At 35.8% G+C, this 14,672-nt stretch overlaps 1 protein-coding gene across 3 annotated transcripts in view; it reads left to right on the forward strand.

Moving 5' to 3' along the window:
• ODAD2 (outer dynein arm docking complex subunit 2) overlaps window positions 1-14,672 on the forward strand; it is a 209,559-nt gene that overhangs the window by 80,126 nt on the left and 114,761 nt on the right. For all 3 annotated transcript variants that reach the window (XM_060121843.1, XM_060121860.1, XM_060121850.1), the window contains exon 18: window positions 4,885-4,999. In XM_060121843.1, the coding sequence (XP_059977826.1) occupies window positions 4,885-4,999 (115 nt within the window). The remainder of the gene's footprint in view (window positions 1-4,884; window positions 5,000-14,672) is intronic.

Genomic DNA, 14,672 nt, shown 5'->3' on the forward strand with positions numbered 1-14,672 from the left:
GGGTTTATTAGGACACAGCCCCATGGATAAGTCAAGGAAGGTCTGTACAGAGAAAAGAGGGGAAAGTCAAATGACACCTTGAGGAAGCAGTCAGACAAACTCAAACTGTGGGACTTTCTACAACAGTCCTGATCTCTTAAGAGAGTCAATGCCATAAAAATGTTCTAGATTAAAAGAGACTAAAAAGACATATCAAGAATACAGTGTATGATCCCTTTTGAATCTAGGTTTTGTTTGTTTTTTAAAAAGCTCTAAAGAAAGTTTTGCAAAGAAATGGGAATATTTGAATATGAGCTGGACCTCAAAAATTGTTGGGCCTTCTTAATATTATTCTGTGAATGCATAACTTTTCGTATGAGTGAATAAGTTTTGAAAGCTTTTCTGTCATAGTGCTTACACAACGATAAAAGGATAGACTATCCTTCTACTCTACCAAAGCCAAGGAATTCTGGGACACACTTGACATGCATTTCCAGAGGCTGCTACATTCACATCTTTTCTCCCAATTTGGTCTCCCATAGCCTCTTTAAAAGAATACACAGAGATATAAACATTAAAACTCTGAGAATTTTTATGAAAATATAAAATTCTTTTCTAATCATAGTTTTTCACAGCGATCATTAATTCTGACATCCATTTATGTTTCCATTTTTGTGGAATTGCCAACTTGGTTTTAAAACCTATAGATTTCAGTTGCATCTTATAGTGTGGCTTACGAACATCATGTTCCTTTAGGCTATGACCACATTTAGGTTGAGCCATGTATCATTTATCAGCAAATATTGTGAAATTTTTAGAAAAGATGCAAAATTATGGTTTCAAAATAGATGTATTGGCATTGCCAGAAAGCAACTCTGCAGCCTCAGCCGTGCTGGCTGTGTGGTGCCCACTGTTCACATTTGCTCGTATATGTGGCCTCAGTGGGCAGGCCAGCCAGCCAGACTTGGTAACAATCCTGACAAGAGTTAGTAGAACCAAAGACACTGAGAAGCCACAACAAGCAGCTGTGTCTTTTGTGTGTGTGTGTTTGTTTTTAAGAGCCGGAACATGAACGTGTAGTCATCTTTCAAGAACTGTTATTTTGTCAGCCACACAGTTTGATTTCTATGATAAAGTTGAAGATTTTGGAAACATATAGTTCAGTTTTGTTTTTATAATATCAAAGTATTAATGTAAAATTCTATTGACAGTAAAAGCAGGAAGAGTTAACATACTGCTGGAAGTGAATTCAGAAAAAGATGCTAATCAAATTAAAGAACTATACAAAAGGAGATATAGACCCACTGAAAATGGGCAGTGGTATAATGAATACCATTTACAAGCCCAGCATTGTATATTCAAAGCAATAAAGTTGTAAAGAAGATCTATGAAAATGCACTTTCAACTTAGAGGCAACTCCAAATAAAAATTTACTGGTTAGATTTTGAATTTGAACGTGCACTTTCCAAGTACGAGGTTGAAAATGAATGTATTTGTGTTGGGAGAGATTTTTGATTCATCGGAAAAGGAGTAGGCAAAGGCTGTCTTGTTTCAGGTCCATTTAACCAATACTCACTGTCTGCGGGAGCTGCCCTAAGCATGGCGGGCAGTAGCAGATTCCTGCTGTCAAGGAGATTACACAGTACTTGGGGAGATAAGAAGCATACGCACCTGCCTACATTGCAAAGCAATGTGTTATGAGTGCTAGAAACGAGGGCAGCAAAACTCAAAAGAACCTCAGAGGAGGGAGAAGCCAGAGGACTTGGGAGAGGCCTTATGGTAGACCTTAAAGTACGGATTGTTCAGCAAAAGATGGAGATGGCAGGGCAAAGGCTTAGTCCTGGGAGAATTTCTGTGGCTTGGGAGTTAACAGTGTCTCCCCTCTGTGTTCACAGGGAGCCCCATGCCCGCATCTATTGTAGCATTTACCAGAATAGATTATTATGGTCTCTTTAACACACTCGCTAGACTGCAGTTTCCTAAAGGACAATTAAAATCCTCATTATTTGCACATTCTGTATTTGTGTATTCACATCCTTGCTAAAATGTATTTGTAATCCCCCCAGTTAATCCGTATAGCACTTCTGCAGTTATTCACGGACATGTGTGGAGCCACGAAAAATTGGAGTTGCCTGGTGCACGTGTTTCCAGCTGGGGTTGAACAGGACCACACTCTGCCTTCTTGTATCCGCTCTCATTTTGTAAACAAGTGTCGTCTTCCCAGTATTTAGTGCCACGTTTTTTGCATTTTCGTCCTTTGAGCTGGTGATCTTCCTGGTTAAAATGTTCCCCAAGCATAGTGCCAAAATGCAAGGGGGCTGTGATGTGCCTCACAGAGAAAGTATGTGTATTGGATTGCCCGTGGGTTCAGTGTAGTGAATCACCAATGTGTATTAAGTAAGGTGTCTTCAAACAGAAACACACATAGAACAAGATTATGTATTGATCAGTTAACGAAAATATTCTCACCAGAGGCTCTTAGGACAAAACTTTATATTCCCCCAGGAGCAATGATTCGGTATCTACAAATTCACTGTTTGCAGTGACTTTATACAGCGAACTACCCTGAGTAATAAGAATTGACTGTATGTGTTACTTCCGTATGCTTAGCACTTAGTGTTTAGTAGATGGCCAAAGAGTTTTATGAGCAAACACCTGAATGTAGGGAGTTTGGAGGAATAAACCAGCTCATTGGAAATGTTAAATACTGAATTCAGGAACTGGGGTGTGAATACCATGCAGGCAGCGGGAAGCTGTCAGAGACTGTCTCCTGGGAGTGACCTGTCAGTTGTGAACTGTTCACCAAGCATTGACTGAACGTTCTGGGTGGTGTGACGGACAGAATGCACATCCCCGGGGCCCTGCTGGCAAGGAGATACCGCAGAAGCTCTCAAAACTCCTTCAGCAAGATTAATTTCCCAGGGATTTATGGGATGGATTGGAATTGAGAGAAACGGGAGACATAAAACCAAGTTAGGCAACTACTGTAGCAATCCTGATATGAGGTAGTAGACACCTGGATTAGGATGCTGGCAGGGAGAACAGAGAAGTAGGGGGAGATACTTGAGTTATTTGAAGGAAATCCACCGTATATGACTCGACACATAGGATGAGGGAGATGGAGGGACAAAATTAAACTCTGAGGTTTGCTACCCATGACTTTGTTAGTTCCTGTGTTTGCAAATGTTTTCCTCATCTAAGGTAATTACTCTGTGCTGTGCTGTCTTTTAAGACATCTATAATGGGGTCACAGTCCCCATCTGTTGTAACTAAGCAGCTGATGAATTGCCTAGGGTTTGGGGTGACGGTCAAGGACAGTACATCTGGTTTTAGAATGAATGGTGAATTTTTATTGCTAATTGTGAAAGTTTTCCTGGGGGGATCCAGAGTTGAATTATGCCTCTTTTTAACTGAAAATATGTGCCATGCAGATGACTTCCACTCTGGTGACAAGCTATGTCCCTCATTGTATGGCTAAATATTGCTAATGCAACTATTACTACTATGTTAGTGAGAGAGTAGGCTGGATTAACATTCACTGTTGTTCTTTGAGAAATTGCATGTGAAAAAATAGAGACCCACGGATCTCCATTAATTACACTTTCAGTGGCATATGTAAACCAGTAAGCTTTTTTAAGTTTGCAAAGTAATTCCTTCATTGTGAGGTACAGTGTGTTCAGTATCTTTCTTTATAGTTTCTATAAATCAAGAAATAAAACTTTATTTTCCCTCAGCATGATACAGACAGAAAGCTTTAGTTTTAGAAAGCTATTTAGTTAAACTCTGGGTTAAAATACTTTCTCAGTGTGCTTTTTTCTTATTAAAAATCATCTTTTAAAGAGATAGTTTATATCTTACTATAAGCTATTTGCATTACCAACTGTTTTATAAGGTTATGGAAAACATATCCAACTTGGAACCTTTGGAATAATACATTTTTTCCCCCTGGCATACTCAGATAATCAAGAAATATAGTTTATAATGTCAATTTTCAAGAAAAAATTTGAATGGTGCCAAGCTAGTAGTATTTATTCTATCTGTGGCTAAGTACTACGTGTATTTAACTCAACTTGAGGTTCAAAATCAAAGGAATTCTGATGTTCTTTATCTTTTTTCATATGCTCTGAGTTTATCTTTCTGAACAAAGCCATGTTTGTAAAGGATATTAAGTTTTGTTTGACCTTCTTCTCAACTGCAAGTACTTGATGGACCTTAATGCAAGGTTATGCTCCCTGGACTGATTGATATATAAACAGAAGACAGATGGTGTGGAGATGACTCTGATGATAATTCATTTTTCAGCTAGTCAAGAAGATATTTTGATTACAGTGTGTTTAAGTAACTATAACACAGTCTGCAATGTTGGTCTTGCTGGGAAGGGAGCACATGGAAAACAAGTTGTGTGTTATTTGTGCCCCACAAGGGATGCAGTGTGTTGTACTGATTTTAATTCCTGGTGCTAGATTAGTACTGTGTCATGCAGTACGGTAAGTCAGTTAAACACAGACCAAATAGAAAAGGTAACTGCACAGCTTTGAGCCATAAATATTTGTCTTGGAAAGTATTTAGATGTTACTATGTGAAAGAAACCAGTATTTTTACATTTAGGTAACAGTCTGTATACAGCTAATTAAAGAATTACGTGGCTTGGTTTTCAGTTCATGTGAATCGTAACTATCGTGGAGCTTGCTTTCTGTGTCAGCGAGTTTAAAACTGAAATCAGAGAGCTGACAACCCAACAGCATGTTATGTCCCTGCTGTTGTTAAAGTTTTGAAAAGAAGTAGCTAAGCGAAATGTCAAAAGGAGAAAAAATAATTATAACTGTGTGAATAGATAGGCCATTTAAATTTTTATTTTCATGTACTAATTACAGTCTCTACCTCTGTTTTTTTGTTTCACAATAGGATAATTGATCACTTAGATGGAGTTCGTTTGTTGTGGTCCCTACTAAAAAATCCTCACCCAGACGTGAAGGCCAGTGCAGCTTGGGCCCTCTGTCCCTGCATCCAGAATGCAAAGGTGAGAAGAGACTGCAAGTCAATCCATTCTAGAATCTCTAATACCATATTGAATAATGTCACCACAGGTCACTAATTTCTTTTCACTTCTTTTTGGTCAGATTTATCTGGGGGAAAAAATGGGCTGAACGTTTGTGCCAAACTAATTTTTGAGCAATACCTTCTCCTGGTCAGTTTTTATGTGTAAAATGAAACGGGGCTAAGATGGCAGTGCTTATTACCATGTTCTACATGGCTGGTGCAGTCAAAACCACTACCCCAGGTAGATTAGGGGGGAGGGAAGTTGACTTATCTTATCTCTTGGGTGAAAAGAAAATTGTATTACTGCTACTTTCAGAAGCTCAAGATGACTTCTATGTTATTTATTGTCTGAGTTACTACAATGAAAAATCACTAAGTTCTTTGTTACCTTGAAAAAGTCACATAATTTCATCAATCCCACTTTTCTTATCTGTCAATAAAGACTGGATATAAAACCTATGGGTAAAATTTTTATATGAAAAAAGACTGAACTGGAAGTTTCTGAAGTCTTTTAGCTCTTCATTTGTAAATTTTATTATTTTCTTTGAGGATCTCTTTTCAGCCCATTTCTGTTATCTTCACTTAAATTTCTTTTCCTATAGGTTTAGGGATTTCCCTTTAAGATCCTTGTTGCTAGAGATATTTCTCTCTGTTGAGTATTTTTATCTAAAGTATTTTTATTTAAAGCACTTAATTCCTGTAATAAATTTAACATACCTCTATCTTCCTAAATATTTGTGACTAGCAGTAATCTTTTGTAAAAAGTGAATTGTGATATATAGCAATAGTAGAAAAGACTTATTACAAACTGGTTAATGGAACCATTTTTTTATAACAACAAAAAAGGAAAAATAAAAATAAAAACACCTCAAATGTCAACCTACAGGAAAATGGACAACAGGATGATAGTACAGTCATAACATGTCATACAATGCAGCAGTGAAAAATGAATTTATTTCAGCAATGTGTTCATCAATATTGATACATCACATAAACATATTGAGCAAAATAAAAACAAGTTTCAGAAGCAGACATACAATATAATCCTATTATATAAGGTCCAAAGAAATTTTTTAAATGCAAAATATAAATGATATTATTTAGGGAGCAAGAAAGAAGCCTACTGGAGAAAGATTGCTACACATCCTTAAAGAATATCTTTAAGGATATTCTTTAAGAAAGACCTTAATCTTCCTTAAGGAATCTTTAATATCTTTAAGGATCTTAATTATCTTTAAGGAAGGTTAATGGTATCAGAGGCAAGCCAAGATTAATAAGCAGAACTAACTTCAGAGGAAAGAGATAATGTAAAGAACAGAAGATAATGTTAAATTTTTAAAATTAATATCCTCAGAATGACCCAAGGGATACTACTAGGCCCAAAAAGCCTGAATAAAAAAGAAATATTCATAGATTAAGAATGAACTTTTAGAAATTAAAAATATATTTGAAAAAGTAATAAATTTGATAAAAGAGATAAATACTAGGTTATGTGTGATGCTGGGATATGACTACGTAATTATCTGGATGATAAGGTCTAGTAAATAGCTAAAAATGTAAAGTAAAAGTAAAAACTGAATAGGAATCGCAAGCACACAAAAAGAGAGCAATTGAAAAGAAGAAACAGTCTTTTTTTTTTAAAGGAGGGGGGTGGTTTCTGTAAGTTGAAGAGTTGAAGAAAGACTCTAGTCTTCAGATTGAAAAGATCCATTTAGTGCCAAGTAGGGAAAAAGAATTTATCTACGCCTAGACACAAATACAAATTTGGTGTTTCCAGAAATTAAAAGAAAGGAAAAAGTTACATAAGAGTAAGAATCACACCAGCATTAGGCTTAACATTATTCACAATAAATTCTACAAGAAAAAGGAACAAAAAAACCTTTACTGTCTTTAGAGGAAAACACTTTTTATGCTGGAATTCTATACCCTGCAAAACTAGCATTCCAGTGAGAGTAGACTAAGGACAGAATAAAGACATTGAGCCTTTAGAAATGTCAGCACTTAGGAAAGTTATCCCCCAGGGGTCTTCTTTGAAAAAAATTACAATGTTTTCCAGCAAAACAGAAGATTCTAAGGAAGAGAATAACATGAATTATAGAAACAATAATGAACAAATAAATCATTAGAATTTATAGCTAAATATGAATTTGTGTTGGTAATATGGCTTTCAAATTTTGTCAGATTATTAAGAAAGAATTTCTTTAAAAGTAATGGCATAAAGTAAAATGAAAGCGGATGGTGTTGTCACAGTAACAATCTGAATCTAAACTACCAGATGATTCGGAAAGCATGTTAAGGGAGTGGAAGGTAATAGGTAAAAACATGCCAAAAGTCTTTCCTTTTCCTAGAGAAGGGTGTTGGAGATACTGGTTAAATCTCAATCATCATTGAAAATATGATGAATTTAATATTATCATTGGTGAGATACCATTTTGTATAGATAACATTTCTGTCAGTGCTGTTATTACGTGTAAACTGTGTCCTGTATTCGTATGGACTTCAACTCCAAATCTGCCTGTTTATCTATTATTAGCTTTAAAAGGTATTCCAGCATTTCCACATTCATTATTCTTGCCCCGGATTTCTGTCCCAAATATCCAACTGGTCTCCTTTGCTGGCAACCCAAACTGAGCCACACTCAGACTTTAAGAACAACCCATCTTGTCTGTGTTTAAGCCCTTGGCCCCAAGGCCAGTCTACACCCAAGCCCTCATCAAGAGCTCCATTTCTCCTGAACCTCTCCTGCCTTCCACTGCTCTCCACTCCCACCAACTCAGCATCTTTGAACTCTTCTCAGCTCCCTTCCTACCACTCCTGGGGGAAGGAAAGACCCATGAGGATCTCTGCTTGTTCACTTCTCTTACCAAGAACTTCTGTATGCATTTTCATTTGGGTAACATGAACATCTGAAGAGTTTTGAACAAGGAAGAGACATAAGCAGATTGGCTCACTAGAAAATGTGTGAGTGGGTGACTGATTAGGCTATTACCATGATTCAGTGGAAAGTAATTAGAGTTTGACCTAATACAGGGACAGTGTGGGTGAAGAGGAAGAGCAAATACAAGAAATGATTGGGAAATAGTATCAGAAATTGGTGAGTTATTGGATGTTGGCTATGAGAAAGAGGTGAGAGAGTATGAATTTTTGTTTTTGTTTTGGTGTTTTAACTTTGACAACTAAGTAACCTTAGTTGCTAACCTTGTTAGTAACCTTTACCAAACGTGAGAAGAACACAATTTGGGGAAAAGATGGGGGATTTGCTTTCATCCAGGTATAGATGTCCAGTCATTTGAATATATGAATCTGGGTGTCAGGAGAGATTCTGGACTGGAGATTATATATATATATATATATATATATATATATATATATATATATATATATATATATATATATATATGGGAGCCATCAGTATGTAGGAGGCGGTTGAAGTCTTGCTCAAAGATGAACGGCAGAGGGTGTGGGCGACAAGAGAAGACCAGTAACAAAGAACAGTCACAGAGGAAGACCGACATGTGATGAGATCACCAGGAGAGGGCAATTTCAGGAAAGATAAGAAAGGAAGCAATGCCAAGAAAGGAGGAGTGTTCAACAGTATCATTTGCCCCTAAGAGGTCATTTGCCTTTGAAAACTGAAAAGAGCACATTAAATATGGAAATTAAGAGATCATCGGTCATAGACATTTCAGTTGAGAGGTGAGAGTTTAAGTCCGTGGTACTGGAGTGAGAAATGAATTAAGGGGAGAAATAGATACAAAGAAGATTAATAGTTCTTTCTGGAAGCTGAGCTGTTAATATCAGTAGAAGGAGCCAGTATGAAATCCGGAAGACAGTTTAGGCTGAGGGAATGACTAATATGGGAAAGGCATGAGAGAGATGGAGAGGGTGTGTGTAGGTAGTAGATGGAGAAAGGAAGAATGGGTGCATGGAAGGAAGGAAGAAAGCATAGCTCTCACTGTGCCTAAACCTTCTAAGCACATTGCTCTAAGTAGAGTAAAAACCTTCTGGAGCACCAAGCAGAAGGACACTTCTAGAATACATAACTCCTGAGGGTGAGCCCTGTGACAGGAAGGACTTCTGGTAAGAAACACTGAAAAAGGCAACTTCTAACTTCATCGAGGCAACGAACACATGCCCAATCTCCTGTCTCCCTGTCTATCTGTCTGTCTGTCGGCCTATCTATCTATCATCTATCTATTATCTATTCATCTATCTATTATCTATCTATCTATCTATCTTTCTGTCATCCAATTCAGAAGTGACAAAGTTATCAAAGGGATCTGAATTAATACCCTTCTGTGAATTTAAAGACTTGAAGTCACATATTTCTTAGCTGACAGTAAGTATAATTTGGCTGATTATTTCAACAATGGGGACTGGCTTTTCTGATTACATAATATAGAAGACATTTCCATAAATTGAATTCACTAAATATGCAGAGTCAAAATTTGATGTCAAATATATCACAAAATTCATCTTTTATGACTAAATTTATGATGAACATTTTTAGATGTCAATTCGAAATAGATGAGGATGCATACCTTTTCAAAAATGTATTGAGATATGTGAGCAAAAATTTTGAAGACTATTGGTCTAGTATATCAGGTCTGGCCCTTGAAATGGGAGAGAAGGAAATTTAAAACATCTTTCCTCAAGAAAATACCCTAATTTGCAAGACTCTTGTCCTTTTGAAAACTCCTATTTTCTAGGACCAGGAGGTGAATATTATACTGGTTTCCTTTCTTGCATACTTCTAGAACAAAACTCATCTTCCCAAGGCAGAATGATACCTCAGGGGTCAAGTGCAAGAGAGGTCATGTGCTCAGAAAGGCAAGAGAAAAGAAAGCACATTTATATTAAAAAATAATATCTCATTATTCATATAGATCCCAATCAAACCGTGGTTTCAGACAGCTCTATCTAAAAGAAATTTCTGTGATAATGGAAATTTACTCTTCAGATATTGCAACCAGTAGCCATGTGTGGGTTTTGAAATGTGACTAGTCTGACTGAGGAACTAAACTTTTAATCATATTAAGTTTTAATTAATTTAAGTAGCCACATGTAGCTAGTGGCTCTTGTTTTGAATATCCCAAGTCTAAGATATGCAAATAATGGAGAGTTGTTTTTGAAAAGCAACTTCTACAAAAAGTTCTAAATCTCAAGAATTATATAAGTTGGCATATGGTTATATATTCACTATGCCAATTTTAAAAGTAAAGAAAAACTCAAAGGAAAGTGTCTTTTGTGTTTCCATATAAATGTGAAATATTTTTTGTTCTAGTTCTGTGAAAAATGCCATTGGTAATTTGATAGGGATTGCATTGAATCTGTAGCTTGCCTTGTGTAGTATGGTCATTTTGACAATATTGATTCTTCCAATCCGAGAACATTCCATCTGTTTGTGTCATCTTCAATTACTTTCATCAGTGTCTTATAGTTTTCCTAGTACAGGTCTTTTGCCTCCTTAGGTAGGTTTATTCCTAGGTATTTTATTCTTTTTGATGTGTGTTTCCTTAATTTCTCTTTCTGATCATTTGTTGTTAGTGTATAGAAATGAAACAGATTTCTGTGTATTAATTTTGTATCCTGCAATTTACCGAATTCATTGATGAGCTTTAGTAGTTTTCTGGTAGCGTCTTTAGGATTTTCTATGTATGGTATCATGTCATCTGCAAGCAGTGACACTTTTACTTCTTCTTTTCCAGTTTGTATTCCTTTTATTTCTTTTTCTTGTCTGATTGCTGTGGCTAGGACTTCCAAAACTATGTTGAATAAGAGTGGCAACAGTGGACATCTTTGTCCTGCTCCTGATCATAGAAGAAGCGCTTTCAGTTTTTCCCCATTGAGAATGATGTTGGCTGTGGGTTTGTCATATATGGCCTTTATTATGTTGAGGTAAGTTCCCTCTATGCCCACTGTCTGGAGAGTTTTTATCATAAATGGGTGTTGAATTTTGTCAAAAGCTTTTTCTGCATCTATTGAGATGATCATATGGTTTTTATTCTTTAATTTGTTAATATGGTGTATCACATTGATTGATTTGCTTATGTTCAAGAATCCTTATATCCCTAAACCCCACTTGATCATGGTGTATGATCCTTTTAATGTGTTGTTGGACTCGGTTTGCTAGTATTTTGTTGAGAATCTTTGGGTCTATGTTCATCAGTGATACTGGCCTGTAATTTTCGTTTTTGTGGTATCTCTGTCTGGTTTTGATACCAGAATGATGGTGGACTCATAGAATGAGCTTGGGAGTGTTCCTTCCTCTGCAGTTTTTTGGAATAATTTCAGAAGGATAGGTGCTAACTCTTCTCTAAATGTTTGATAGAATTCTCCTGTAAAGCCATCTGGTCCTGAACTTTTGTTTGTTGGAAGTTTTAAAATCACGGTTTCAATTTCAGTACTTGTGATTGGTCGATTCATATTTTCTGTTTCTTCCTGGGTCAGTCTTGGAAGGTTGTACATTTCTAAGAGTTTGTACATTGCTTCTAGGTTGTCCATTTTATTGGCATATAGTGCTTGTAGTAGTCTCTTATGATCCTTTGTATTTCTGTGGTGTCAGTTGTAACTTCTCCTTTTTCATTTTTAATTTTATTGATTTGAGACCTCTCCCTTTTTTTCCTGATGAGTCTAGCTAAAGGTTTATCAATTTTGATTATCTTTTCAGAGAACCAGCTTTTAGTTTCATTGATCTTTTCTATTGTTTTCTTCATTTCTATTTCATTTATTTCTGCTCTGATCTTTGTGATTTTTCCTTCTACTAACTTGGGGTTTTGCTTGTTATTCTTTCTCTAGTTGCTTTAGGTGTAAGGGTACGTTGTTTATTTGAGATGTTTCTTGTTTCCTGAGGTAGGATTGTATTGCTATAAACTTCCCTCTTAGAACTGCTTTTGCTTCATCCCATAGATTTTGGATTGTCGTGTTTTCATTTTCATTTGTCTCTAGGTATTTTTGATTTCCTCTTTGATTTCTTCAGTGATCCATTTGTTTTTTAGTAGCATATTGTTTAGACTCCACATGTTTGTGTTTTTTGCAGTCTTTTTCTTGTAGTTGATTTACAGTCTTATAGCATTGTGGTTGGAAAAGATTTTACATGATATTAATTAATCCTTTCCATACTAACCCAAATTAATAATTAAAATCCATAAAATGTTTTTTTCAATACTCATACCAAAAATTAATCACAAATCAGGAATAGAATAGGGGTTGTTTTGTTTTTCATTCAAATTTTAACCTAAACATAGTAATCTGGGGGTTAAATGAGATTTTATCTCATTTTCACCCATGTATTATACCCAAGGAGATACAACTTCTGTTACCTCTTAGTAATTGTGAAAGACAGCCCCAGAATATAAAATGCTGCTGGTGAAGAACATGTTATAGTTTTAATAATTAGTAGTTAGACTGGGTTTATACTTCATAAGCATTTACATTTAATTTTCATTTTGCCTTGAGCTTCATGACAGTACATGAATATAATAAAATTAAAACTGATAAAAGTTGATAATGATTTAACTCAATCTCCAGGCATGTCAGATAATGTCATTAATTCAACAACATTTGTTTAGCACTAACTGTTTGCCAGACCCTGTGCAGGTGCTCATTACATTCTGTACGCCCATTGTTTTGCATCTTAACATAAATGCATAATATTTATGCAATTAAGTTTCTAGTGTTAAAAAAAAAGAGTGAGGTTAAATGAAGCAAAACTTCCATCATTTGAGCCTTTCTAGAATGTTCCTTCACATAGGGAGAGAAAATAAAGTTACCTATGACCTATTGGTAGAAATTTGAGCACAGTTCCCTAGGGATATGTTTTATAATTGACACTGTGTCGCAGGTGAACAGGCAGTGTCTTCTCTTGGTGGTAAATGTAAAATACTAGCACACTTTACAATCGGCTGCCTTTTTGATAAGCTGAAGTAATATAGGTAAAGATACTTATAAATGTCTATATGCACTGAAGTTACGAATGCTTGGGACTCCTTTAGGGTCTCACGTGTCTTATATTACATCACTATCCAAAACTTAACCCACTTGGTTATATTCAGGTTAGCATCCTCAAGAATATATTTTGTATATTCTGTTCTGGGTAAATTTAAATTGTTTTCAAATAAGAGTATATGTTCTATGGGAGAGTAGAGGCAGGAAACATTTTTTGAATATGCTGGGCATCCAGCTTGCAGTAAAATAACAGAACCAGAAAAGATCTTGCCAGATATTTTGGCCCATTCTTCCCTCTTCCCCGCTCCCTCCCGCTCTCTGCTTCAGGTAAGTTAATGACTCAGCTTTCTAGGGAAAGTTTCCTTTTATTTTATAAGAAAGCATTTCCACATTTTTCATGTAAGATGCTTTTGCAAGTCACTTTAGAATTATTAACTTATGAATCATAGGAGTTGGCATCATTTAGAAATAAACCACTTCTTTGTCTGGATTGATGGCACTGACAGTAATGCTGCAGAAACCAGCCACTGTCAATGATAGCTAAGGGCTGTGCCAATCTGAGCACGCTCTGTGTGTGTCCATGTGGAATGGATGTGATGAGGTGTCAACTGTTCCAGACAGATGTTACCCATTTTTTATACTGTTAGCAGCATATACATTAGAACACATTTTCAGATCTGTTAAGAAAATGAGATGTGGAAATTACTTGTATTGGATGGATTGCCTCTTTTCTTGCTGGGGAATATTTAAAGCTACCTATCAGTGAATGAGTGAGACAGCAAAGTATTTCAGTAATGAACTGTGGAATAATTGTGACGAAGAGTCACAAAGTAAGTTGGCATTGTATTTGCGTTGTAATTAGATGTATTGAACAAATGGACAGTGGGATTTTTGTAGTAAGAAATATTGACTTTTTTTACCAGGAGACCAGTGTCTCAACTAGGAAACTTAAAATTTTCCTTCATTCTGGAGAAAGTCAGTATATTATAGTTTTTGGTCACTTATCAGTGATACAGAAAATGTACTAAGTGAAAAAGAAATGTTTTGCCTGCTTGATAATTATCTGTCCATTCCTTATATGATTCGAAAATCAGGGTGTGAAATGTAAGTCTGTTTTATGGTCTTATATTAAACCTGAAAGAATATTTAAGATAGGAAATAAGCACCTTCAGTTTAAAAACTACTCAGTATTCTTCAGTCTATCAAGAACTAAACAACAGAGGCTGAAATAAAACTGAAGTAATTACAAAAAATTCACTGCATATTTTTCTAAGTAGCTTTATTTAAAAGGTTTTATTTAAGGCTTAAGGAAAGTTTGTTGTTGTTGTTTTCCTGTTAAGATTACTAAAAAGGACAGAGATCCTAAGATGTGACCTCTGTAGTGATGTTATTTGGTGAAATTCATGAGCTGCAAATCTGGCTGCAGATGAAGAGCTGCTTTGTAAAAAGCGTGAGAGATTTGTAAATGGAAGTGAAAAGCTGCTTCTTCCCAGCTGAATGATCAAACACATTTTTGGAGGAAAACATTAGTTGAACAGGTGTTCAGTATTACGAACTTGTGATGTAAAGAATGCAACAACTGAATCTGGCAAAGATCCACGTATTAAATTCTTTGTTCTTAAGAACCAAAATTTCCTGCTGCAGAAAATCAACTCACATTTGTGCTCCATGAAAAATCAGATATTGAAAACTTACAGAATTCACAT

Source organism: Lagenorhynchus albirostris, chromosome 1, assembly GCF_949774975.1.
Source record: "Lagenorhynchus albirostris chromosome 1, mLagAlb1.1, whole genome shotgun sequence".
In the NCBI taxonomy this organism is placed as follows: Eukaryota; Metazoa; Chordata; class Mammalia; order Artiodactyla; family Delphinidae; genus Lagenorhynchus; species Lagenorhynchus albirostris.